At 43.1% G+C, this 25,271-nt stretch overlaps 1 protein-coding gene across 34 annotated transcripts in view; it reads left to right on the top strand.

The window, feature by feature from the left end:
* The window catches only part of ank2b (ankyrin 2b, neuronal), a 200,101-nt gene that overhangs the window by 158,904 nt on the left and 15,926 nt on the right, over positions 1-25,271 (top strand). For 16 of the 34 annotated variants that reach the window (XM_064343640.1, XM_064343639.1, XM_064343642.1 and 13 more), the window contains 16 exons: positions 1,787-1,885; positions 2,666-2,820; positions 3,310-3,521; positions 3,818-4,022; positions 4,473-4,569; positions 4,806-5,034; positions 5,641-5,766; positions 6,142-6,264; positions 6,660-6,692; positions 7,418-7,439; positions 9,539-14,737; positions 15,771-15,848; positions 16,395-16,526; positions 16,898-17,044; positions 17,226-17,451; positions 17,774-17,849. In XM_064343640.1, the coding sequence (XP_064199710.1) occupies positions 1,787-1,885; positions 2,666-2,820; positions 3,310-3,521; positions 3,818-4,022; positions 4,473-4,569; positions 4,806-5,034; positions 5,641-5,766; positions 6,142-6,264; positions 6,660-6,692; positions 7,418-7,439; positions 9,539-14,737; positions 15,771-15,848; positions 16,395-16,526; positions 16,898-17,044; positions 17,226-17,451; positions 17,774-17,849 (7,159 nt within the window). The remainder of the gene's footprint in view (positions 1-1,786; positions 1,886-2,665; positions 2,821-3,309; positions 3,522-3,817; positions 4,023-4,472; positions 4,570-4,805; positions 5,035-5,640; positions 5,767-6,141; positions 6,265-6,659; positions 6,693-7,417; positions 7,440-9,538; positions 14,738-15,770; positions 15,849-16,394; positions 16,527-16,897; positions 17,045-17,225; positions 17,452-17,773; positions 17,850-25,271) is intronic. The other 18 variants (XM_064343647.1, XM_064343643.1, XM_064343650.1 and 15 more) reach the window with 14 other exon arrangements.

The raw sequence follows: 25,271 nt of genomic DNA, 5'->3' as shown, positions 1-25,271 counted from the left end.
GTAAAATTGAGGTTTATATTAATGTGTATATTGCAAACTGAACTGTGTGTTCATTGAACACTATTTCAACTGTGATAGTAATATTGTTTTCGTGCAAATTTGATAATTGCTCGGTTATTTTATAAGAGCAACACGTTATATCGGCTTGCTCAAGCATGTACTTGCTTACATGTGAAGTCGTACTCCAGACATCTGAATTATTTTCTGATAGTTTTAGCTCTTTTAAATTGGCCACAGGTGCTTTATATGTTCTGATAAAAAGATGAAGCATTATCATGTGTTGCCAGAATTCCCTTTCACATCTCTCATTATTAATATTTGATTATTTGCTCTTCAATGCCTTGACAGAGCATTAAAAATGTGGTCATAATGATTTACTCTGGAAAGAAAATCCAAATCCAAGCCAACAGAGCTCTTACCAGTCCCTCTCTGGGTCTCTAGATCCAGTCAAATGTTTTAATTTACAAACTAGCTTATCTGTGGACATCACTCTGGCGCCATGGCTGCAATGATACAGTACATGCTAGTGACATCAGAGCTACATTTCCTCTTTACTTCCAATTACATAGTCGTTTTTTGGAAGACGAATGATAAAAGCAAGTTACTGTATTTTTTTTTTTTTTTGGTTGTTGTCGCAACACTGTGTCCAGACCATGCCCTTGGCCACTATGGGATAAATGGCCTGAAACTCTCGGTCTTAAGTAGTTGATGTTCTGCTATTAATAGCTCCAGCAAGGCCAGCTGCATGTCCTTGCATGTTAGAACTTGGACAGGCTTGCCTTGATTTAAACTTCCAGTGCTTTTTTTAGACATGTGGTGTACACCTGGAATCCTGTGTCTCATTCCCTTCCCTCCTTCCCCAGAGCGCTACACTACCCTGACCGTTTTTCCAAAATGATCATGATTTGCCTTCGCATTACGGGATTCTAATTCTAAGCTACTCTCATAGCGCCCCAGTCAGTGATCCTCTTACTAATAATCTCAGATAACTCATAAAATCTGCCCCCTTCATCCCCGCTGCCGCCACCCCTCACACGCCCCATTGCTAAAGGCTGCCTCTACTCCTGCTAGTCTGAGGGGGCATCCGTGTCTGTTTTACGGCTCCTCTCCGATCTCAGCAGGAGCCCCGATCTCACTCTGACCCCTTAACGGGACTGTTTTAAGTGGGAGTCCACTTAGAAAACTGCTCCATGGTTGCTTTGTTTATGTCACTGTAGCGCAGTGAGGAATGGCTGGAGTTACCACTTCAAAATTGTCTGTCTTTTATTAAATAGCTATATTTTCAGCAGGTCTTTTTTGACATTACCAGAATTTGCGTTGTTAAAATGACCATGATGTCCTGTTTCTTGTTTGAAAAAACAAAACAAATCTTATTCCTGTCAAAAGCCCACTTGAGGAGTTGAGCTATCTCGCTATCTCGCTATCAATGACTGATTTTCAGCCTGTCAAATACCTTGACCAAGCACGTTGATTGGGCTGTATCAGTTTTCATTGGAACGGTGTGCAAGCTCAACCCTCTACTGAGCCGCACGTGTCCATGGCTAATATTGTTGCTGCTGTTGGGTCAGATTTGTTTTTGCTTTTTTTCAGAGCCCATTGCTGGAAAGGGCTGAATCTAACTTTTTCTCTCCCCTCTTCCCTTGCTGTGCTCAAGCTGTGTTGCCCGAGGGGTGGGTTATTGTGGGGTTTTGGGTTGTAGTCGAGGAAATTGGGGAAGAAGAAAAAAACACACAAAATGGAGTTATTTATGCTCTTTTTCCTCCACTGCTGCTATGGATTCATTCAGTAAACTGCACCTCCCCACTGCTCCGCCCCCTCTTAACGAGGGCGAAAGTTTGGTTAGCCGAATCCTTCAGCTGGGGCCTCCTGGGACAAAATTCCTTGGGTAGGAGAGACACATATGAAACAATCCATGGATGCTGGTCTCATGCCCCTCCTTTACCCTCTGTGATATGGGTGTGCTTGCGCGTGCTGTCTCGTCTGTGCGTGTCTGTGCTATTTCCCACTTTTATCCTTTACAGCATTAAAAAAAGCAAAAGACGGTAGTCGTTTGTCTGTCCAGTGCCCTTCGCCTCTTGCTGGTTTGCTTTGTGTGTTTAGTGCAATGTGTGATCAGTTCACCTCATGATTTTGATTGATTTTGTTTATTTGTTTTCTTGGTAGGTTTTTTTTCATTAGTTAAGCATGACATTTCCATAGACATTGGCACATGTACCATATTTCCCTCTTCACGTTATGGTGTGGTAATGCCTGACACAATCTTAAACACCCATGGTTAAATACACAGTTCTACTGTGATCAAGGTAAATAAGTTTGGCAGTCACAGTAACTTGTTGGCATTCTTCTCAAAGAAATCAAATATGTTTTTTTAAATTAATGAAAATTTGAGATGAATTTTACAGTGTAGAACAGTCGAGTTGGTCTTTGTTCAACCTTGTACTATAAACAAGAGTTCTAGCCTTTGCTTGTTAGAAAAACATATTGTATATTCACACATACTGAATTTCACATATATACACACACACACACAAACACTCTGGAAACAGCCAACTGTGTCAGTGTCTCAGGCCTTACCACCTGAGGTGTATGGGTATTGGGGATGGGCGGGGCAGTTTGGACAACGTGCGGGGCGCGGTAGTCACTGTGTCCCTGTCCCGGCATGTAGGCCCGTGATCGTGGAGATCCCTCACTTCGCTGCTCTGCGAGGGAAGGAGAGGGAGCTGGTAATCCTCCGGAGCGAATGTGGGGAGAGCTGGAAGGAGCACCACTGTGAGCACACAGAAGAGGAGCTCAACGAGATACTCAATGGCATGGACGAGGGTGAGTCCACCTACAGAACACACTGCCACCACAGACCACTGACCCCGCTGCTTTGCGACATCATCAAAAAGGGCCTGAAATTTATAACCTCATCAGTAAGAATTTGCTTTACATGGGCTATGTCTCAAATGGTCCTCTTGTTTCATTTGTAGTGGACTTACTTACCTGAACATTCTTACCTGAACAGTCTAATGCTGATGTAACAATCACTACTGGTAACTTCAAGAACACTGACTTAGAATTTTGAAGTAACATTCCAACAAAGTAGTTTTCAAATGGCTGACACCAGTTGGACAAGTTGACATCATTTGAACACCAGTTCAGACAGCCATTGTCTCATCTATAAGAACTTCCAATGTGTTTCCTCGTCAGTTTGAATTGGTATCGTTCTGAAAATGTACCAATTTCTGAGCGTACTATCATATTGTTTTGTCATGTTTTGCCATATTCTTTTTATCGTCAGTGTTATTTTGTATTTTCCTGACGCAGAACTGGACCCTCCAGAGGAGCTGGAGAAGAAGCGCATCTGCCGCATCATCACCCGAGACTTCCCACAGTACTTTGCGGTGGTGTCTCGGGTCAAGCAGGACAGCAACCTGATTGGACCAGAGGGCGGGGTGCTGAGCAGCACTGTTGTTCCGCAGGTCCAGGCAGTCTTCCCAGAAGGCGCGCTCACCAAGAGGATCCGGGTGGGCCTGCAGGTACCCTTCCGTTTTTCACTAACGTGTGCAACCATGGTGGTCTCACACTTTTTCAGTCTTTCCCAATAGGGAGTTGCCATCAGCAAAACCATCTGTAATCACCAGTGAAAAAAACAAAAAATGATTGTGCCTATTATGGGTAGCAGTCATTATCCCATCAATGTTTACGCATTCAGTCAAAATAATTTATTTAGCGTGTGTAGACAGAGCATTATCTGAAAGACGCAGAAGTCTTTCAGGGAAGGGAGGGCGGTGTTTCTCAGTCTCCTTCTCCTCTGCCACACCTCCTCACCCAGGCCCAGCCAATGAACGTTGACTTGGTGAGGAAAATCCTGGGAAACAAAGCAACGTTCAGTCCAATCGTCACCCTGGAGCCCAGGAGGAGGAAATTTCACAAACCCATCACCATGACGATCCCTGTACCTAAGAACTCAGCGGACGCGGCAGTCAACGGCTTTGGCGGAGACACGCCCACTCTGCGCTTGCTGTGTAGCATCACCGGTGAGCCTAATATCCTTTCCTCAGATAACTCTATCAGCAGTGAGCTTTGGTACATATTTCCATTGTCTGCTTCTTATTGGAATCCTCTGAGTGTTTAACCTGTTCCACTATAGCTGCGTAAAATTAAAACCTTTGGTCCATCAACATACCAAAAATCACAAACCTAGTTCGATGAAGGCTAGAGGTCTATAAAAATATGCACAATGATTCATACCTTTTTGCCTGACTTTAGAAGGACATATTATTCATATAAAAGGTCATGTGCTCATATTTGTAGTACTGTACACTGCAAGTTGATGCATCACAGGGGCCATATGTAATGCACTGCACTTAGTAAATTTAGTAAACCATAACTTTGAAGAGGAGGTTTTGTGTTTTTGTTTTCCAAAATCTGCAATAAATTTATTCGGTTGTAACTTAAAATTTTTCTATTCCACTATTTCACTTCAGGCGGAACTACACCGGCTCAGTGGGAGGACATTACAGGAACCACGCCCCTTACGTTCATCAATGACTGTGTGTCCTTTACCACAAATGTTTCTGCAAGGTAAGTCTGCCTCCTCAGGAAGAACCCAGTTCCATACTCTTCCCTGACTCAGAGCCTCAGGCTGCCCTGAATGCCAGAGCAGATCCCAGACACCACTTTAAAATAATCATCCTTTCCCAGGAAACATATTTCCATTATTTTTCTCAAAAGCAGCTTTCCTCTCTTTGATGTCACTGTTGATAATACTGTGCCTGTTGTATGGATTTATTTGTGTGAACTCACCCATCTCCTTGCAGGTTCTGGCTCATAGACTGTCGGCAGATCCAGGAGTCCGTCAACTTCTCCACACAAGTTTATCGGGAGATCATATGTGTCCCCTATATGGCCAAATTTGTCATATTTGCCAAAACGCACGACCCCATCGAGGCCCGGCTGCGGTGCTTTTGCATGACGGACGATAAGATGGACAAGACCTTGGAGCAGCAGGAGAACTTCACTGAGGTGGCCCGCAGCCGTGATGTGGAGGTGAGACCAGGGATGGGGCAGGTGTATGGTTGTAAAACAGGGAGAGGGCTAGGGGTATGGTTGTAACACAGGGAGGGGGCAGGAGAACGGTGAGAGGAGATGAATGGTAGTAGAAGTGGGTGGGGGTAGATAGGGGAGGGGCAGTAAGGGGCAGACATGGGGTGTTAGACCCTGAAGGAAGGCATTGAGGGTCACATGCAGAGGGCAGTCAGAGTTAGGGGTAAGAGGGTGAAATTCGAATTTATCGAATCCTTGCTACAGAGCATTATTGATGGTATGGCTATAAGCGACCCTATCTTTCTTACTTTCAGATCACAGGTGCTGTGAAGGCCCTGCATGTTCACTGTTCTTTTTTGTACAGTATGTGGATCTGCTGACGTAGTGGACACAGTAATGCAGGAAGGTCACCCAAATTATTTCAGTCAGCAAATTTCTGCAGAACCTGCACAGCACAGTGGTCAGATAATATAACATAGGGGGCCTGATACTTTGGATAATGAGCAAGTTAAGAGATGAGCACATGAGTGTTGGCTTTCTGTCCTTGGTGGTGGATTTCATGCACTTTGGTCAGGAGTTGAAATGAAACACGGTATGCTGCATCTGCAGGTCCTGGAGGGGAAGCCCATTTACGCAGACTGCTTCGGGAACCTGGTGCCTCTGACCAAAAGTGGACAGCACCACCTCTTCAGTTTCTTTGCTTTCAAGGAGAACAGACTTGCCCTCTTCATTAAAGTAAGTGCTTGGTCAGATGGGCACTGATCTCAGTCCTTATTGCAAAGAGTTAAAGTGTACATGGCACATTTCATCAAGACATTACCAAGGGTGTAGTGTAGTTTTCAACACAACTGGGTTTTAAACTGTATATTTACAGTCTAGTTAAGCATTATGTATAGATAAATTTTAGTGAATATTAGTTGAATTATCGAAATAAATGTCAGCTTTTTCTATCTGTAATGACTTTTGTTCTCCCTCCCACAACAAGTGTATGAATGTTTTCATGGAAATATTTTTTTTAGCATACTATAGCTCTCAATTCAAGCAGACATGTAAATTTAAACATAAAGCCGAGCTATAACATTAATAAGCTTAAATATATTGTGGTTGTAGGTTCGAGACAACACCCAGGAGCCTTGTGGCCGCTTGTCCTTCATGAAGGAGCCTAGGTCCTACAGAACCCTTGCCCAAAATGCCATCTGTAACCTGAATATCACACTACCTTCATACTCAAAGGTAAGGACTATACATCTAGCCCTCAATATCCTCATTTAGCGGTGCACGCCAGTTGAGTATTATTGATCTTAAATACAGGTGATCTTAATCCTGTTTTTTACTGTGGAGCTATACTGTGCCTTCCTTGCATGCATTTATTTCACCTTATTGCTAAGGTGTATTACATATACTCTAATTTGATGCTTTCTGTGATGTATGTGGCATAGGAAGAACATCAAAGAGGATATTCTTCCATCTTTAGACTTGTCTTTTAACTTGTACCCTTCTCCCCCACACCCCCTCCCACAATTCCTCATGCCAATCTGGCTGTTTCCAGCTCTGCTCTGTTGCCGTGGTAACTTTGCTTTGCCTGCTCTTTCTTCCTCCTTTCTCTCCTTGCTTCTTGTGCTTCTAAGGACTCCGATTCAGATCAAGAGCCTGATGATGAGGTAACCCTGTGCCACTTTTTCATCCCTCCTCTAACACTCTCTTCTTTTTGCTTTTGTGTTTTTCCCTCCCCTACGTCAGTAAAATCTGCTTCCTTTTGTGGCAGCCCCCCTGCAGTTGTAGGAACTCTTCATTTTAATGAAATCCAGTTTTGATTTTAATGTTTCACTGTGCATTGTATTTAGGGTTGCTAAAACCAAATTGATCATTAGAAATGGTGCCAGGCTGGTTTATACTAGCTGACTAATTTATGAGACGGTCAATGTGGTTCCAAAGGACGTTTTGGTCCAGTTTTGTTTTTAATGTTCCTGTAGCATTGACGCTGGTAAGGATAGGCACCGCAACCCCAGCATGTGGCACATGACTGCCTGTTTGTCTTTGACGGTCATTTATCTATCTGGTGGAAACATTTATACTCTAGAGTCCTTTGCCTACTGATTTGTTTTGTCATTGTTCTAGTTTGAAAACATGTCTTTGTTTTGTGAAGTGAGATTTGTTAAGGAGATGCCCATTCAGTTGGTGAGGCCTGGCATTGGATATATGTCACTTGTATGTCAACCATTTTTTAAATAACAGGTGAAGTCATTCTCAGCTGCTACTGATTTGTTCATATTTATTGCATATTACATTTGATTATTTTGCTGCTGATTTAAATTGCTGTTTAATCATGAAGAAAATGACTGATATGATTTAACAGTGGGTATTATTTTGAATTCCTTTCTTGCAGACCAGCAGGACACATGACAAATGTAAGATTGCATTTTTTTAATGAATATTGTGGAATGATTTTTCATGAAATAGTAAAATACTAGTAACTACTAGTAACCTTTTAACTACTAACTTCCATAAGGTTTATTTGAAATGAAAGCATTAGAATTATAACATAGCATAATGACCTCAGATAATCTGTTTGCTGTGGTAGTTAACTAATGGAGTGTAATTGACAACGTCAACTTCAGTTTGTAGACTTCCGATGTAATCCCTGAGAGCTCTGCTGATGTGCTTCTTTTTCAAAGCCCTTTAAGTTATCCATGTTTGTCTCGTCAACATCAACAGCAACCGTGACAACTACAAAAAAAAAAACCATCCCCACTGCAAGAGGTTATGCTCCCATTGAGGCATAATTCTGTCACATTTTCATGTCTCACTAAACATAATGGACAGCATTCTCTTTTTTACCTTCTAATAGAGTGCAATAAGTAATCTCAGAGTGGTGTCAAAAGGAATACTGTCCACACATGCTCACGAATCCAAAGCCATTCATAATGTGGTGAGGTTCACACAAAATCAGATTTTTTTTTCTCCAGAATATCAAACATTTTGCTACTTTACTGTAATTCTGCAAAGTTGCATTTAAGATATCAATTCCCTGCCCCCCTTTCCCTCACCTTCTGTCTCATTCCTGCCCTTTGTTAAAAATATGGGCCACTGCCTCTCTCGTTTGGTGTTATTGTGTCCATGCCTGGGAGCAGGACTGAACTTAAGATCCCTTTAATGTTGATAAGTACATTAGTGTACTGTATGCAAAATTCTATATTGGAAAATCAAGATTTTGTAGAGCGCAACTACACTGTAATCATACAATCAAAACGTTATAGATCAGTAGCTGTATTTATGAATGAGTATGTTATGTGTATGTTATAACATACTACTTAATACAGCATATATGTGGTTTTAGGCATGCATATAATGCAAGTCCTCTCCCCGTGTAGTTGTTAATTTGAGGAATAAAAATATGTAACTTACCACACTATGGTTTGCTGATATTCAAAGCATTCCAGCATTCCAGTTTTGTTCTCCAAATACTATTCTGGATTCTTCTGGACTTAATTTATTCCTCTTTTAATTTCACTCTAAATTTCCTTGCTAGCTCAGTATTTCTCACCTGAGGCTGCATGCTGACACAAATCCTTTTGCTTTGCATGGAAATAACTTGGCTTACCTGTGGTGTGAGTTTGCCTGTGTGTGCGCGTGCGGTTCCAGTGTACTTCAGATAGATTTTGTTTGAAAAACATTCTTCTCTTAATTATTTTCATTCACTTTAGCTTTAATTAAGTTATTCATCTCCTTATGTTTTTCCATTTCCTATTCTTTTTCTTTTGCTTTATGTGTATTTACAATTTTTTCATATGTCGGTAGAAGTAGTGGAAGTGGACCACACATTCTTTCATAGCGTACTCAATGTTCTGTAGACACAAATCCTTCCTTTATTTAAAATGCTGGTTTGCAGTAAGACTCCCATGGTTGCCATCACAATAGAAGAAGAGAACACTCTCATACCACTGCTCTGGCAGGGTACTGTAAACCATTTCCTGACAGTTTGCTGTCACTGGATACAAGCTTATTTAGGGTGTTTGTCAAATAGTTTCACTTTATTCTTTGTAGACATGACTCTCGTACATCTTGAACAATCTTGAGATGTCTACCAGTGTTTGTTTCCACTGTGTCCCTGTTTCGTTGTGTTCGTTGATTTGTGGGTTTGTGATTTTCCTTTTGTTTCCTCTTTTTGTGGTTTCTTCATTAGATTCGTTTTCTTGCCTTTTTTTGCCATACGTATGGATGTACATACTTTTGTACTTTTTGTGGATAAGCAAGTTATTTCCCGTCCATGCCCTCCCCATTTTTTCTTTTGTTAGCTTGGCTTTGCTGCTGTCCTGCCTTTGATATCATGGGCTCATACCTCCCCTACCTCCCCACTTCCTTTCTTGGTTGATATTCTTCTCTCGCCACCCTTTGAACCTGAAATCTTGTACTGTTCCTGTCCTGATCTCATTTCTCCAATCTCTGTTTCCTTTAATTTCCATTATTTGGTTTTTTTACTTTTACTTGTCCTTTTCAAATTGGGAAGATGATGAAGAGACTGAATCAACAGAAACGTCCGTCCTGAAAACACACTTGATTAGAGACTCCCCTGCCCTCGCTAGTCCGGACTTGCTCTCGGAGGTCTCAGAGATGAAACAAGACCTGATAAAAATGACAGCCATCCTTACTACCGACTCCACAGAGAAATCAAGCCCGGTTGAAGGGGGTGGACTTGAGAAAGGGGTGGAGGAGGAGCCAGGGGAGCCTTTTGAAATAGTGGAGAAGGTGAAAGAGGATTTGGAGAAAGTCAGCAAGATACTGCGTAGCGGAACATGCACAGTTATGGCTGAGACAGAGTCAAAAGAAACAGGGGAAACATTAAGCCAGTCTGTCAAGAAGGAAGAAGAGTGGGTTCTTCTCACTGACCATGAAATTGAAGAGGCCAAAATGATGGCTTTGCTTGATGTTCAGGAACCCTTGTTGCAAGAAGTTAAAATTGACAGAGGAACTTCCCAGCCAAAGATGGTGAAGGACATGTCTGGCATGGTCACACACCTGAGTACAGACCTGAAGGAATACCTCCTAGATGTGCCGGAGGCTGCTGGTCATGCCACACAGGAAGATATAGTCAAAGAGACATTCAGTGAGGTCATTGTAAGCAGGGATGGGAAAAAAGTTTTGTCGCAAGATGCTAAAGAGCTCCCCGGTGAAATCAGAAAGCCAGCTAGGCGGAAGCTGAAGGACAGGAAACAGGCAGGCGAAGCAGACCTGCACAGAACAAGCTCAGAGGAGTCACTAGATGGGGATGTCCTCCTGAGCGCTCCTGCAACTGAAGCCCAGGCACCAGTGTCACCAGTAGTGGAGGAGACTCCCATTGGGTCTATAAAAGACAAAGTAAAAGCCCTCCAACAGAAAGTGGAAGAGGAGGAGAAGGGGCGGAACAAAAAAGCTGCTAGTAAGCCCTCCCATGTGAGCATTGAGAGCAAGTCATCTCGCCCTGTGAAAGAAAGTCCTAAAGTTCAGTCAGCCTCTCCTAAGTCACCCAAATCTGATTCTGAGAGGCTGGAAGAGACTATGTCTGTGCGAGAACTTATGAAAGCCTTCCAGACAGGGCAGGACCCTTCAAAGAGAAAGTCAGGTCTTTTCGAGCACAAGGCCTCCACATCTAAAACTGAGACCACACTTACACGCACAACTAAATCCCATTCTGTCCATTCCAAAACAATCACACAAACCATGACAACTTTATGTGTTCAGACACAGGAAATGTCCTTGGATGCACAAGGGCAAGACAAATCATGCAAAGAGAGAGACTTACAAATCAGCCCAGACAGGAAGCACTCCAAGGACTTTAGTGCAGACATAAAAGCAGAGCTAGAAGACAACACTGAGTATCAGCAGTTTAGGAAGACTTCTGATGGAGGGGTGGAAGGTCACACCTCAGCGGCTGTGGACTCTGACCCTGCCGCAGAGCCAGACCTCGCCATAGTGTTCTCGCCTGACCTGGCCAAAGAAGAGGTGTTTCTCCCTGATCGTGGCATTCAGAATGGTGCCCTTGATGATAGTTCTGACAGCCTCAAGCATGAGGGTGGGGCTGACTCCCCCAGCATCAGCTTAGGTGAGGGTACCCCTCAGTTGAGCTCAGAGGAGAGCTACAAGCATGAAGGCTTAGCAGAGACCCCAGAAACCAGCCCTGAAGGTCTGGTCTTCTCACCCAAGAAGACTGACCAGCCAGTACTCGAGAGGGCTGCAAAAAATGCAGCTGCTCTGCATGCAAAATGTGAGGAGAGGGCTAAGGTGCCTGCCACTCAAGAGAGTAAGGGAGAAGTAAAGGACAGTGTCCCCAAAGATAAGTCTGAAAGCATAGCCATGGAATCAACTGCCAGAGACTCCGGGATTGTGTCGTTTGATGATCGTTCCGTGGAAATGACCCTCCCCACCTCCCCCATGGAGCCGGATGATCAGAGCACAAGTGAGTCTGTGTCAGGCCTCAAGGGTGAGGCAATATTTTTTGAGGATGAGCGTGTCTCTGTTGAGAGTGAAAGTGTTTCTGCCTCCTCTAATCTGCCTAAAGACCAACAGCTCTCAAAGAGGATCCCTCGCACTGTAGGTGCTTTCCTTAATGACGAGTTAACCACTGATGGTCAAGCATCACCAGTGTCCACTGGCCTGGTGGCTGAAAAGGCATCCACGTACCATCACGGCACCTTAGACCTACCCATCAGACAGCAAGATTCAGATGCCCTCAGCCCCTTAGCCGATGATTCTCTGCCTATAAGTCACAAGGACTCTTTGGAAGCTAGTCCACTCATGGAAGATAACTCCTCCCATAAAACCCCTGACTCCATCGAACCGAGCCCCACAAAGGAGTCCCCCTGTCGTGACTCACTAGAGAGCAGTCCCGTAGAACAGAAAGCCAAAGCAGGCTTCCCTCCGGTCGAAGAGCAGTCCGGGGTAGCCACTGGCCACTCTTTGCCCACTAAGACTGATTTTCCCCCTGACCCCACACGCAGTAGGCTCCTCAGAGACCAAGAGGGCAGTGTGGACGATGACAGTTTCGAGCAGACGTCCCAGATAGAAAGTTCGGGTAAGAGCCCCCTCTCACCAGACACCCCTAGCTCTGAGGAGGTAAGTTATGAGGTCAACCCCAAAATACTGGACCTCCAGACCCTTTCACTGCCATCAAAGCCATTCGCCATCCCAGAAGATGCCGAGGAAGACGATTCCGAAAGTAGCGATCCTCAAAAGAAATTCACCCCAGAGGAAGAGATGTTTAAAATGGCTGCAAAAATTAAAACTTTTGATGAAATGGAGCAGGATGCCAAAAATAAACAAGATGGTAGAAAAGTTATCAAAGCCTCAGACTCTTCAGTAGCTTCTGAGACTGGAGGTGATAGAGAACAGCTAATAAGCATAGAGCTCCCCAATGAGGGAACCTCTGAGAGTGAGCGTGAGCTTACCAAGTCCAAACAGGACTCAGAATTAGCTCTTTCCGTTGAATCCATTATTAAAGTACAACCTCCCTCTCCTTTTCCAGCAGGTGTGCATGAGAGCCCTTTTGTGACTGAAGAAGTCTGCCAAGCAGCTACCAGCAGCACAGCAGGGGGAAAAGAAGCCAAGGGGGGGCCTCAATCTGTCTCAGAACACGCCTCAACTGCCTGGCATGTTTTAGACAAGCCAGACTTTCCGCCACACATAGAAAAAGACAAATCTGTTCCCAACAGAGGGCTCACCACTGACTGCGCAGAACGGTTACACACACCACCGTCTGTGGAGATTCGAGTCGAGAAAAAAGAGTGCCACTCGCAGTCGGCCCTTGTGACCTCCTCCCGCACTGACGGGGCAGCAAACATAACTGACGAGCAGAAGGAAGAGTGCCTGAAAAAGCTGAGGGGAATCAAAGAGGATTCTGGGGGAGGAAAGGATACGGAGGCTGATGGCACACAGACTCGTGCTGGTGTAGATAGGCGGGCTGGGAGCAATGTGACTGATGAAGTGAAAGGAGATCACTTGAGTCACTTTGAGGATTCTGACAAAGGTAAAAGTTCTTCTCCTTTCCTGGTTAATGTGGGACAGGAACGTGATGTGTTCAAACCTGAAATCTGCATTTACGATGACACGGAAGAAGATGAAGAGGAAGATGACCTGAAGACAATTGCCCCAAAAACTGAGTCAAAGGGGGTCACAGCAAGGGTAGAGAGAGATTCTGACCCCTGGAGCTCCATTCGGGAGGATGATGATGCCTTTGCAGCACGAGTTAAGGAAGAAGAGCAGAAGATCCTGGGTTTAATGGTGGATCGGCAGTCCCAGGGCCCGACACCAGACACCACCCCCGGGAGAACACCCACAGATGAAGGAACACCGACTGGTGAATCAAACCCTTTCTTATTCCAGGAGGGAAAGCTGTTTGAGATGACCCGAAGTGGTGCAATTGACATGACAAAGAGGAACTATGAAGAAGAAGGCTTTGCCTTCTTCCAACTAGGTGAGCAGCCCATAGAGGAGGTAGTCTCAGATGAGGCCAGAGAAGATGGCGAGGTCACTGAAGCAGAACCAGCAGTTGCCACCAATCTGTCCTTGGTGATCAAGGCTGATGAAGAGCATGAAGGGGTGAAAGATGCAACTGAGCCCTCTTGCCTGACATCTGCCTTAACAGAACAGGATCAGGTGGTGAGCACAGCTACCTCTGCTACAATTTCAGAGGCAAAGTCTCAAACCCCCATTAAAATGGGGATTTCAGCTTCGGCTAAGCCCACAAAGAATGACACCCAAGTTAAGGAAGAGGCAGGAGTTGACCTGGACAAAAATACAGGGGAGAGTCCCACAGGGGCCGACCTCTGTTCCCCAGAGCCAGTGGTAGCTATCATCCAGACAGCCTTCTCGACCATCACCCGGTCTGTTTACTCCGAGCAGGAGGCAGAGTCATCTGACTCCTCTCCGGAAGATCAACACTCAGTTATTGAGCTCCCAAAGGAAACTACAGCACCTCCTTCTAGTGGCAAAAAGGTGTCAAAAATCCCCATTAAGCCAGCCTCCCCAGCCCTCTCCCACACTGCATCACCCTCATCAGCCACTCTTCACAAGGCTGCCCCCTCAAGGCAGGAGGAAGCCAAGTCCAAATCTAGAATACCAGTCAAAGCCAGCTCACTTAAGCCTGAGCCCGCTGCCGACCCATTGGTCAGGCGTGCCGAGTCTCTAAAAGACAAAAAGTGTAAGTTGCCTGTAAAGATGGAACTGAGGAGCAAGTCTGAGACAGATGCAGGTCCCTCCGGGGATGCCAAATCCAAAAGGTCTTCTGTGGCCAAGAGTTATTGCGAGGGAGAGTCGTCGAAAAAGAACATTTGCTCAGAGAGTGACGACTCCTCCACCAAGCCAAAGACATTCCACTCCAGGCTACCAGTTTTGAATAAACATGGGCAGCCAATCCACACCTCCACTCCAGCCAAAGAAAACAAAGAGCAGTTCTTTGAGGCTTACAAGCATTCAATTGAGTTTTTTGAGGAAATAAGCGATGAGGCAGCGAAGTTAGTGGAAAGGCTGGCACAGGCCGAGAATGAGCAAGAGGCGGCCGTCTCTGATGATGAGAGCAGTACCTTAGACGCCTCTGTCGTAGAGAGTGAGACTTTTCCCGAAATGCAGTTCCCACTCCCTGAAGACGTCTTTGACATGAGACCCCTCTGGGACGATTCTGTGGAGACACAGATGCAACGAATTCCCAGTGAAAATGCCAGAGGCCAAAGTCAAGGTACCTGCCAGCACACGAGGCTGTCTCTCTCTGTGCCTCTGCACGCTAGCCATTAAAGTGCTGTCTCTCTCTCTCTCTCTTAGCTAAGGCTTAAGCTTTTGTGACTGCTTCTGTGCTGTTCTGAGCCGTGTCTGTTTATCGTCTCTTTTCCTTATATGTGTTTGGAAAATCTCAAGATTGACTTAAAGGCTTGACAAGGAAAGTAATTAAGTCATTATTTCTTTCTAGATATTTTAAAAGGAATTCTAGAGAACATCCTTCTGTTCTTGTTGAATTCCTTATGTATGTTAGTTTACTTTGGATTACGTGCTATATCTTTAGTGTATCAAGTACATGGTACTTGAATGCTGCAAGTATTAAAGTAGTAGACCCTTTACCAAAAAGTTCAATTAAAGAGGAATGTAGAAACATAGAGTACATCTTTTTGAGCAACCAGCCACCTTACTTTGGCTGCATAATTGGCATGGTTTTGCTAAAATGCTTTTCTTTACTTGTTGAATGGCATAAGTTATTTTATTAATCCAGCCTTATTTAAACAAACAAACAATGATTAATACCATCATTCATTTAAATGTAGTCAAAACTTTACATTACAGTGGCCTTTGTCCTGTGTAAGTGCATTTGAAAAAAACAACAAAGGATAATATAATCCCCACAATGTAAGTGCAATACATTTTGGTAGATCTCTATGCAGTAAATATTATATAGCAATATGTACTTAATGCTTAAGATGTTCACAATGCTTACATTCTGCTGAAACATACTTATTGTACACATATACAGTAAGTATATTGTACAGGGACAAGGCTGTAGGAATGTAAAGTTTTTTTCTTCTTTTTTTTCTTTTGGCTGACAGCCACCAAGATATTTGGCAGCATAATGTGCTTACTGCACATTAAAAAAAAAAAAAAAAGAAAGCCAGCAGAGATCTTTTTTTCCTCAGCAGAAGATGTTTTTCCCACAATTTTAAGTTGATTTTTGTGGGAATCCCATGGGTCCCTGCTGACCTGTTTTGTTGTGATGATACTTACAGTAGATCCACAGGAGGAAGCTGAGCGGAAGGAAGAGAGGTTGGCTGTCATTGCTGACCACCTAGGCTTCAGCTGGACGGGTGAGTGGACCTCTGCATTTTACCACCTGACTGGCCCACAGTGACGATGTACCACACATACTGGTTGGTTCAGAGTGATAATTACCACTGGGACCAATTATATTTTTAGTTTTTGAATGTGACATCACTGCACATCACAGTACTGAAAACCACTTCCTGTCCTGAACAGAGCTTCTTACGCAAGCAATTGGGAACTCACTGGCCATTTTGTTGAGGCATATCTACCTACCTGATATTACAGTTAGCAAGACACCATGTGTTTGTGTGTTGTGCATACAAAAATAAACATTTATAACAAGCAAAAAAATTATAGATCACAGCATTTCTCATAATTTGGTTAAATACTAAATTGAAGGTATAACTGAATAGAGCGATCAGGTAACGTACATTTAATCATCCCTGACTGCAACATATACCTTATGTGCAAAACCACTTGATTCTTTTTCCCCCAACAAAAACACCAGTCTTGGTGGGTTTTTTTTAGAGTTCTTAACTTTGCTCTCTCATTCTGATGGAAATGGAGCTAATGGTTATTTTTTCATGTAGAGCTTGCCCACGAGCTGGAGTTTAGCAAAGACCAGATCCATCAGATAAGAACGGAGAACCCAAATTCACTGCAGGACCAAAGCCACGCCCTGCTGAAGTACTGGATGGAAAGAGAGGGAAAGCATGCCACAGGTGGATGTGTTTTTGTACAAGACTTAGATGATGGCAGTTTGGATGATCATGCCATAAAGCCGGTTCCTGGTTGCCCACATTTGATATTAAAATAGTGTTTAGACTGACCTCAATAACACTTCAGTAGCTTTAAAGAGCTCTTAAACTTTTCTACAACTCAGTATGTTTTATTTGAGCGCTATAAAATATTTACTGTACTGCTACAGAATCATATGCAAGAGAACTAATAAACTCCTTATAAACAGTACTATTTATGTAGTTTTTTAGAAATGTTCTGTAAGTGAAGATGTTTATAATCATAAGACTCAGTCCATTATTTGTTTCAATGTGGACTGAAATAATTTTTCTTAACTGCTTCCATTTGCAAACAGAGAGTACCCTAATGAAGAGGCTGACAAAGATAAACCGCATGGACATTGTGCACCTCATCCAAACAAAAAAAATCAAGTCCAGTCAAGACCAGTCCTCGCGGACATACGCAGAAATCGAGAAGACCATTGCACTGGATCACAGTGAAGGTACTGTACATTAAACTGTCCTGTACTGTCTTTCACTGTCTATAAAATCAGATGAAGATCTCGCTGCAGTCACTGGATCATATAACCCAGTAACCATCATGTAAACTACATGAAAGGCTTATAGAATGTGTGGGTGTGTGTGTGTGTGCACATTTGTCCATGTGTGTCTGTGTCACTTCAGGCTTCTCTGCACTTCATGAGGACATCGACAGTCCCAGGCCAGTGCGGCGCTCTGAGGCGTCACCCAGGCAACCAGGAACTGGGCCCCCTGTAGTGTCAGAGGAGGACCTCTCCGCCAGCATCACGTCCCTCCCAGAGACCACGCCCAGGGGAGACAGCGACATATCTGTGACAGAGATTCTGAGGCACACACAGAAGGAGAAGCTGGAGGCTAACCGACAGACACAGTACGTAAAAAGCCATTGCTCAGTTTTTTAATTTCAGCCTTTAAAGTTCACAGCATATATAATTCTGTGATGATTTATTTTGAAGGTCGTTAAAACACATCTTCAGAAAAGAACATACATATATAGCCAGATTAAACTACAAAAAGCAAGACTACAATACTTAGAATAAAGAGTAAAAACGCTGAAATTAAAATAGGGTCTGTTCCATTAATAAAATACAATTTCTTTGTTTTAACCACATTTGTTTTTAAATGTGTCATTATACTGAGTTTTGTGCAAAAACAGATGCAGAGTAACTCTGTCTTTCTGTAAATTGTTTCAGTTCATCAGGCGGTGCAGCCAAGACTACATCTGAAAAGGTTGGAGCTGAGAAGGGGCCTGTCGGTTCTTGGAAACACGTAAGTCCTTTCTTCACATTGTACACAACTGTGCCCCAGAGCCTCCAGTCCCAGGCATGTGACATTGTGTACAATGGAAAACCTGCCCTCAAAGAGCCATCAGAGGGCAGCACCATGCTGTCCCCACCCGATTCTGTTGAACCCACTGAAGTAATTGCTCAAGATGGTACGCAGCTGGGCAGAGTGTCCCCTGGGCTCCCCAAAGCCACAGCTGGTGAGGCTAAGTTGTCACCAGGCACCAGTGAGAATGAGCCCATATTTATCAGGGACTTTGGCAGTTGCCTGTCTGAGTCTGAGCAGGCTGAGCCGGACTTCAACGAGCTGTTGGTGGAGATGAAAGAGACTTCACAGGACCATACCTACATCTCGACAGCATCCCTCACTATGACCCCTGTTACTCGGCACAGGTCGTTTGAAAAAATTAGCTTCACGGCCAATGAAGGTCTTACACCACCACAGTCGACTGAGGATGATCAGGCGGAAGTTGAATCTAGCCAGCCAGTTGAAAGGCAGTGGTTGACGCAGCAGCACATTGATGAGATATCCGAGAGGTTTTACAGAGCCTTGTTTGGTTATGATGTGGTCCTACTGGAGTCCACCAGTGAGGACTTGGGTCAAAAATCACCAGCTCCCAATGAGGAACAGAAAGAACTTCACAGCTGCGACAGGACAGTGCCCTCTGAACTCAAAGAAGTAGGCAGAACATTCCAGGCTACGCCCATGTGCGCTGATGAATCACTGTCTTCCACAAGCGTAATCGATGTGTATGAAGCCAAGCTGAAGCTAGCTCTGGCTACACTCGAGCTTCCCAAGAAACCCAGCCAAGAGCATCATGATTCATCTGTCTGGGCACATGAGCCAGCCTCACCTGAATTAAACCTAAGTACCAGCCATTTTCCGCAGGCATCACAAGGATTTGTTGAGGCTCTACCTGGTGCACCAAATACTCCCATTCTACATGGATCTCAAGGAGATCCTGAATTTATTCAGGTGTCACATGACTCTCTGACAGCTCCTCCAGCCTTTGAATGTAGAGCCCCATCACCAAACTTGTTAACAACCATTCTTGAGCACAGTAGTGACTTATACATGCCAGTAATTCAGCACAGACCCCCATCATCTACACTGGCAGCTACACCACCAGATTTTGAGCATAGACCATCAACACCTGAATCTGTTTTGTCAGAAGCTCTGTCATCTGACTCACTCCTGGAATATACACCAGAACTTGTGTTAATAAGTGAATGTAGACCAACATCACCTGAATCAGTAAAGTCAGTTGATAATTATAGATCACTGTCACCAGACTCTCCCGTTCCTGGATATCCACCTTCAACACCTGAATCTTCAATGGTCTGGACCGAGAGTAGAGCCTCCTCACCTCAATCAGTAGGGTCAGTGACGGAATGCAGTTTTCTCTGTCCTGATTCACCAGTACCACAATATAGACCCCCATCACCCGTACCACCTGTAATCAAATATGAAACATCTGAATTAACAACACCTGTCTTCAAATATGAAGCCTTACCATATTTTGCTGCAGGAGAATATAGACCTATATCACCTCAATCAGTGACATCTGAAACTGAATGCAGGGCAGTAACACCTGAAATAACATTGTTTGACCTGGATCATAGACCAATATCACCTGAATCATTTACAGAACTTAGGCCCATTTCATCTGAGTTAATAACAATACAGTTAGACACTGAATACAGATCACTGTCACCTGAATCAGCAATGATACTAACAGATATGAGACCATCATCTCCTGAATCAATATCATCTGTCCATGAATACAGGTCACTGTCCCCTGACTCTCCCATACCTCAGTACAGACAGGGAGTCCCTGAGTTTGTATCATTGATGGCTGGACGTAGGTCATCATCACCTGTGTCAATAACATCAGACAGTGAATATGACTCTCCACCTTCTGAATTATATGATATGAAAAGCAGGCCATCATCACCCGAGTCAACAGCATCCATAAATGAATTTAGATCGCTGTCGCCTGACTCGCCTATACCTCAATATAGACCATGGCTACCATTTTATATATCAGGATGTAGATCATATTCACCTGAATCAGTGGCATCAGACATGGAATATACGCCATTGCTTCCAGAGTCATTAGCTACTGACTACAGGCCATCCTCGCCTGAATCAGTATGTTCTGAAATTGAATGTGTAGTACTGTCTTTAGAAACAGCAATTGTTGAACATGACCCACAGTTAACAGAAACAAATGCAACAGAAACAGAATGCAAAACAATAGAACCTGAATCTGCAGTATTAGCGAGTGAGTTCAAACCCTCAATACCTCAAAAAGCACAACCTGTGCCTGTAAATAGGGAATCAGTTTCTGAATTGCAAGGACCACCAACTGAACAGACTGAGTTACCCCCTGAATCAGTTACACCAGTACCAGAGGATAGACAATTAACACTGGAATCTCTAGTATCAGAAATTGAATGTGAGCCAACTGTTACACCAGATACTGAAGGTAAACCATTAAAGCTGTCACTGAGTTCCTTGGTACAGGATTATGGACTACGAATACCTGAATTACCATCAGTCCCTGAAGTCATACACGTATCACCTGAACATACTGCCATACTTACTGAATATACAGCATCTGAATCAGTTCTTTCTGATTCTGAAGATATACCAGTGTCAGTGGAAACAGTGGTTAGTGACAATAAGGCACCCTTAGAGGAATTAAACATACCGGAAACTGCATTTAAATCAGTAAAACCTGAATTTGCAGTGTTAGTGAGTGATAGCAGGCCGCCAGTACCTGAATCAACACCACTTATACCTGAAAATAGAGATTTAGTTGTTGAATTGCATGGGTCACCAGGCAAACAGACTGAGTTACCCCCTGAATCAGTTGCAGCAGTACCAGAGGATAGCCAGTTAACACTGGAATCTCTAATACCAGAAGTTGAATTTGAGCCAATTCTTACACCAGATACTGAAAGTAAACTGTTGAATCCCGAACTGCCTGCTACCGCAAAAGAATACAGACGAGCACCTGAGTTACCATCAGTCCCTGAAGTCATACAGTTAACACCTGAACATACTATATCCGCAACTGAATATACATCACCTGAGTCTATAAGCTCTGAAACAGAAGATATACCAGTGTCAGTGGAAACAGTTATTTGTGACAAAAAACCATCATCAGCAGAACTGGAAAGAATAGAAACTGAATATAAAACAATAGAACCTGAATCTGCAGTTTTAGTAAGTAAACATAAATCCCCATCACCTCAACAACCACCATCTCTACCAGAGCATAGCAAATCAGTTGCTGAATTGCCAAAAACATCTCCTGAACATATTGAATTAGTTACCCCAGAAAAACAGTATAGAATATTAACTCTAGAATCCCCTATACTAGAAACTGTATGTAAACCAGCTCTTACACAAGATGGACTAAAAACACCTGAATTACCATCAGTCCCTGAAGTCATACACTTATCACCTGAACATACTACATCAGCTACTGAATATACATCATCTGAATCTATTATTTCTGAATCTGAAGATATGCCAGGGTCAGTGGAAACAGTGGTTAGTGTCAATAAAGCACCATTAGTAGAATTAAACAGACCAGAAACTGCATTTGAATCAGTGAAAACTGAATTTGCAGTGTTAGTGTATGAGAGCAGGCCGCCAGTACCTGAATCAACACCACCTGTAACTGAAAATTGGGATTCAGTTGAATTGCATGGGCCACCAGCCGAACAGACTGAGTTACCCCCTGAATCAGTTGCACCAGCACCAGAGGATAGACAATTAACACTGGAATCTCTAGTACCAGAAATTGAATGTGAGCCAACTGTTACACCAGATACTGAAAGTAAGCTGTTGAATCCAGAACTGCCTGCTACCGCAAAGGAATACAGACGAGCACCTGAGTTACCATCAGTCCCTGAAGTCATACAGTTAACACCTGAATCACCTGAGTCTATAAGCTCTGAAACAGAAGATGTACCAGTGTCAGTGGAAACAGTGATTAGTGAGAATACACCATCATCAGCAGAATTGGACAGAATAGAAATGGTGTGTAAAACAATAGTACCTGAATCTACAGTGTTAGTAATTGGACATGAACCTCCATCACCTGAACAACCACCATCTCTACCGGAACATAGCAAATTAGTTGATGAATTACCAAGACAATATCCAGAACCTATTAAGATAGCCTTTGAGTCAATTACCCCAGGACAAGATTATAGAAAATTAACACCAGAATCTCCTATACCAGTTAGTGAATGTAAACCAGCTGTTACACTGGACACTGAAAGTAAACTGCTAGATCCTGCACAGTCTACCACAGCACATGAATATGGACTAACAACACCTGAGTTACCATCAGTCCCTGAAGTCATTCAATTAACACCTGAATATACTATATCAGCAACTGAATATACATCACCTGAGTCTATAAGCTCTGAAACAGAAGATATACCAGTGTCAGTGGTAACAGTTATTTGTGACAAAAAACCATCATCAGCAGAACAGGAAAGAATAGAAACTGAATATAAGACAATAGAAACTGAATCTGCAGTTTTAGTAAGTAAACATAAATCCCCATCACCTCAACAACCACCATCTCTACCAGAGCATAGCAAATCAGTTGCTGACTTGCCAAAAGCATCTCCTGAACATATTGAGTCAGTTACCCCAGAAAAACAGTATAGAATATTAACTCTAGAATCTCCTATACTAGAAACTGTATGTAAACCAGCTCTTACACAAGATGGACTAAAAACACCTGAATTACCATCAGTCCCTGAAGTCATACACTTATCACCTGAACATACTACATCAGCTACTGAATATACATCATCTGAATCAATTATTTCTGAATCTGAAGATATGCCAGGGTCAGTGGAAATAGTGGTTAGTGACAATAAAGCACCCTTAGTAGAATTAAACAGACCAGAAACTGCATTGAAATCCATAAAACCTGAATTTGCAGTGTTAGTGAGTGAGAGCAGGCTGCCAGTGCCTGAATCAACACCACCTGTAACTGAAAATAGGCAATCAGTTGCTGAATTGCAACGGCCACCAGCCGAACAGACTGAGTTACCCCCTGAATCAGTTGAACCAGCACCAGAGGATAAACAATTAACACTGGAATCTCTAGTACCAGAAATTGAATGTGAGGCAACTGTTACGCCAGGTACTGAAAGTAAACTGTTGAATCCAGAACTGCCTGCTACCGCAAAGGAATACAGACGGGCACCTGAGTTATCATCAGTCCCTGAAGTCATACAGTTAACACCTGAACATACTATATCAGCAACTGAATATACACCACCTGAGTCTATAAGCTCTGAAACAGAAGATATACCAGCGTCAGTGGTAACAGTTATTTGTGACAAAAAACCATCATCAGCAGAACAGGAAAGAATAGAAACTGAATATAAAACAATAGAACCTGAATCTGCAGTTTTAGTAAGTAAACATAAATCCTCATCACCTCAACAACCACCATCTCTACCAGAGCATAGCAAATCAGTTGCTGAATTGCCAAAAACATCTCCTGAACATATTGAATTAGTTACCCCAGAAAAACAGTATAGAATATTAACTCTAGAATCCCCTATACTAGAAACTGTATGTAAACCAGCTCTTACACAAGATGGACTAAAAACACCCAAATTACCATCAGTCCCTGAAGTCATACACTTATCACCTGAACATACTACATCAGCTACTGAATATACATCATCTGAATCAATTATTTCTGAATCTGAAGATATGCCAGGGTCAGTGGAAACAGTGGTTAGTGTCAATAAAGCACCATTAGTAGAATTAAACAGACCAGAAACTGCATTGAAATCCATAAAACCTAAATTTGCAGTGTTAGTGAGTGAGAGCAGACCGCCAGTGCCTGAATCAACACCACCTGTAACTGAAAACAGGCAATCAGTTGCTGAATTGCAAGGGCCACCAGCCGAACAGACTGAGTTACCCCCTGAATCAGTTGAACCAGCACCAGAGGATAAACAATTAACACTGGAATCTCTAATACCAGAAATTGAATGTGAGCCAACTGTTACACCAGATACTGAAAGTAAACTGTTGAATCCAGAACTGCCTGCTACCGCAAAGGAATACAGACGGGCACCTGAGTTACCATCAGTCCCTGAAGTCATACAGTTAACACCTGAACATACTATATCAGCAACTGAATATACACCACCTGAGTCTATAAGCTCTGAAACAGAAGATATACCAGTGTCAGTGGTAACAGTTATTTGTGACAAAAAACCATCATCAGCAGAACTGGAAAGAATAGAAACTGAATATAAAACAATAGAACCTGAATCTGCAGTTTTAGTAAGTAAACATAAATCCCCATCACCTCAACAACCACCATCTCTACCAGAGCATAGCAAATCAGTTGCTGAATTGCCAAAAACATCTCCTGAACATATTGAATTAGTTACCCCAGAAAAACAGTATAGAATATTAACTCTAGAATCCCCTATACTAGAAACTGTATGTAAACCAGCTCTTACACAAGATGGACTAAAAACACCTGAATTACCATCAGTCCCTGAAGTCATTCACTTATCACCTGAACATACTACATCAGCTACTGAATATACATCATCTGAATCAATTATTTCTGAATCTGAAGATATGCCAGGGTCAGTGGAAACAGTGGTTAGTGTCAATAAAGCACCATTAGTAGAATTAAACAGACCAGAAACTGCATTTGAATCAGTGAAAACTGAATTTGCAGTGTTAGTGTATGAGAGCAGGCCGCCAGTACCTGAATCAACACCACCTGTAACTGAAAATTGGGATTCAGTTGAATTGCATGGGCCACCAGCCGAACAGACTGAGTTACCCCCTGAATCAGTTGCACCAGCACCAGAGGATAGACAATTAACACTGGAATCTCTAGTACCAGAAATTGAATGTGAGCCAACTGTTACACCAGATACTGAAAGTAAGCTGTTGAATCCAGAACTGCCTGCTACCGCAAAGGAATACACACGAGCACCTGAGTTACCATCAGTCCCTGAAGTCATACAGTTAACACCTGAATACCTGAGTCTAAAGCTCTGAAACAGAAGATATACCAGTGTCAGTGGAAACAGTGATTAGTGAGATACACCTCATCAGCAGAATTGGACAGAATAGAAATGGTGTGTAAAACATAGTACTGAATCTACAGTGTTAGTAATTGGACATGAACCTCCATCACCTGAACAACCACCATCTCTACCGGAACATTGCAAATTAGTTGATGAATTACCAAGACAATATCCAGAACCTATTAAGATAGCCTTTGAGTCAATTACCCCAGGACAAGATTATAGAAAATTAACACCAGAATCTCCTATACCAGTTAGTGAATGTAAACCAGCTGTTACACTGGACACTGAAAGTAAA

This window comes from Anguilla rostrata, chromosome 7 (genome assembly GCF_018555375.3).
Source record: "Anguilla rostrata isolate EN2019 chromosome 7, ASM1855537v3, whole genome shotgun sequence".
In the NCBI taxonomy this organism is placed as follows: Eukaryota; Metazoa; Chordata; class Actinopteri; order Anguilliformes; family Anguillidae; genus Anguilla; species Anguilla rostrata.
The sequence above is the reverse complement of the archived record's forward strand: the minus strand, read 5'-3'. Positions and strand labels throughout refer to the sequence as shown.